This window comes from Nothoprocta perdicaria, unplaced genomic scaffold (genome assembly GCF_003342845.1).
Source record: "Nothoprocta perdicaria isolate Ctin4 unplaced genomic scaffold, notPer1 scaffold_1341, whole genome shotgun sequence".
Classification (NCBI taxonomy): Eukaryota; Metazoa; Chordata; class Aves; order Tinamiformes; family Tinamidae; genus Nothoprocta; species Nothoprocta perdicaria.
Window position 1 is genome coordinate 1 of NW_020454474.1, and position 1,324 is coordinate 1,324.

The following is a 1,324-nucleotide window of genomic DNA, read 5'->3' on the forward strand; positions in this document are numbered from 1 at the left end:
CGGGCGCGTTGAGGCCGCCCCGCACCGCCCACCCGCCCGCCGCGCTCACCCGTGCGCTCGGGCTCGTCCGCCGCCGTGCCCGCGATGCCGCTGCTCTCCAGCCCGAACGCCGGGTCCGCCTTGCCCGTCACCTTGGCCGCCTCCTCCACCTTGCGCACGTGAGCCTCCACCAGCGCCGTGGGCACCTCCTCCTTCATCTTGGAGAACTCCTCTGCGGGGCGGCGCCGTGAGAGCGGCCCCGGGGCGCCCATGGGTGCCCCCGCGCGGGATCATCCCGGGGGGCCCTGCACCGGTGTGCCCCGCTCGGGGACAGCGGCGGCCTCCGGCACCGACGGCCTCAACCGGGCAGAGCCTCCCCGGCCATGGGGACGCCCAGCTGAGGTGGCAGCCACGTGTGGGGACACGGGACGCGGGCACCGCGCGCCCCCTTACCCAGCGCCGACTTGGCGGCCGCCGAGGCCACGCGGGGGTCCACCACGGAGGCCAGGAAGGCCACGGTGCTCATGACGGGGTTGCCCGACTGGCTGAAGGGGATGGGCTGGTAGGCCAGGGGCCCCAGCGAGGCCTCCGAGTCCTCCAGGTAGGGATCCTCGATGGGCAGCCGCAGGAAGTGCAGGATGCACTCGTCCTGCGTGCGGCTGCCCACGTGCTCCGACACCTTGTTCCAGTCGTCCTTGTACATCTCCAGGGCCTGCGGGGCGGGCGGTGAGCGGCGCCGGGGGGCGGCACCGCGGGGGGGTCCCCGCCGTGTCCCCGTGTCACCTCCAGCAGCAGCAGCGTCTCCTGCTCCGTCCACTCCCGCGTGGCGCTGGCGGCCGCTTTGCTCTGTTGGGGCAGGCGGGTGAGCGCGGGGGCGCCCGGGGGGGCCCTGAGCGCGGCCGGGGGGGCCGGGGCGCCCACCTTGGAGGGCACGTTCTTCTTGGTGTACATGTCGGTGCGCAGGCCGAAGTTCTGCATGTCGGCCGGCTTCTCCTTGCCCTTGTCCGGGAAGCTGAGCAGCTGCTGCGCGGCCGAGCTCTGCTGCGGGGGGAGGCGCGGGGGGCGCTGGGGGGGGGCCGCGCGCACCGCGACACCCCCTGCACGCGGCCACGACCCCCCCTTCCCCGCCTGAGCCGGAGCCCTGCGGTGAGCCGGACCCCCACCCCGGCTGCTGTGCGCCCCCCGGGCAGGGCGGCATGCGGGGCGCGAGGACGAGGAGGGCAGGAGCCTTCCTCGGGGGCGGCCCCGCGGCTCCCGCCTACCAGCTCCGGCTTGCCCTTCACCGTCTCGCTGACCAGCTCCTCCAGGTCTTTGCTCTTGCGCCCGGTCTTGCCGTCGCCTTCGC

At 75.5% G+C, this 1,324-nt stretch overlaps 1 protein-coding gene across 1 annotated transcript in view; it reads right to left on the bottom strand.

Moving 5' to 3' along the window:
• Positions 1-49: 49 nt before the first annotated feature.
• The window catches only part of LOC112942843 (SWI/SNF complex subunit SMARCC2-like), a gene marked incomplete at both ends in the record, with an annotated part of 4,063 nt that continues 2,788 nt past the window's right edge, over positions 50-1,324 (bottom strand). The window contains 5 exons of the mRNA XM_026033874.1: positions 50-211; positions 433-691; positions 763-825; positions 901-1,020; positions 1,242-1,318. Of these exons, the coding sequence (XP_025889659.1) occupies positions 50-211; positions 433-691; positions 763-825; positions 901-1,020; positions 1,242-1,318 (681 nt within the window). The remainder of the gene's footprint in view (positions 212-432; positions 692-762; positions 826-900; positions 1,021-1,241; positions 1,319-1,324) is intronic.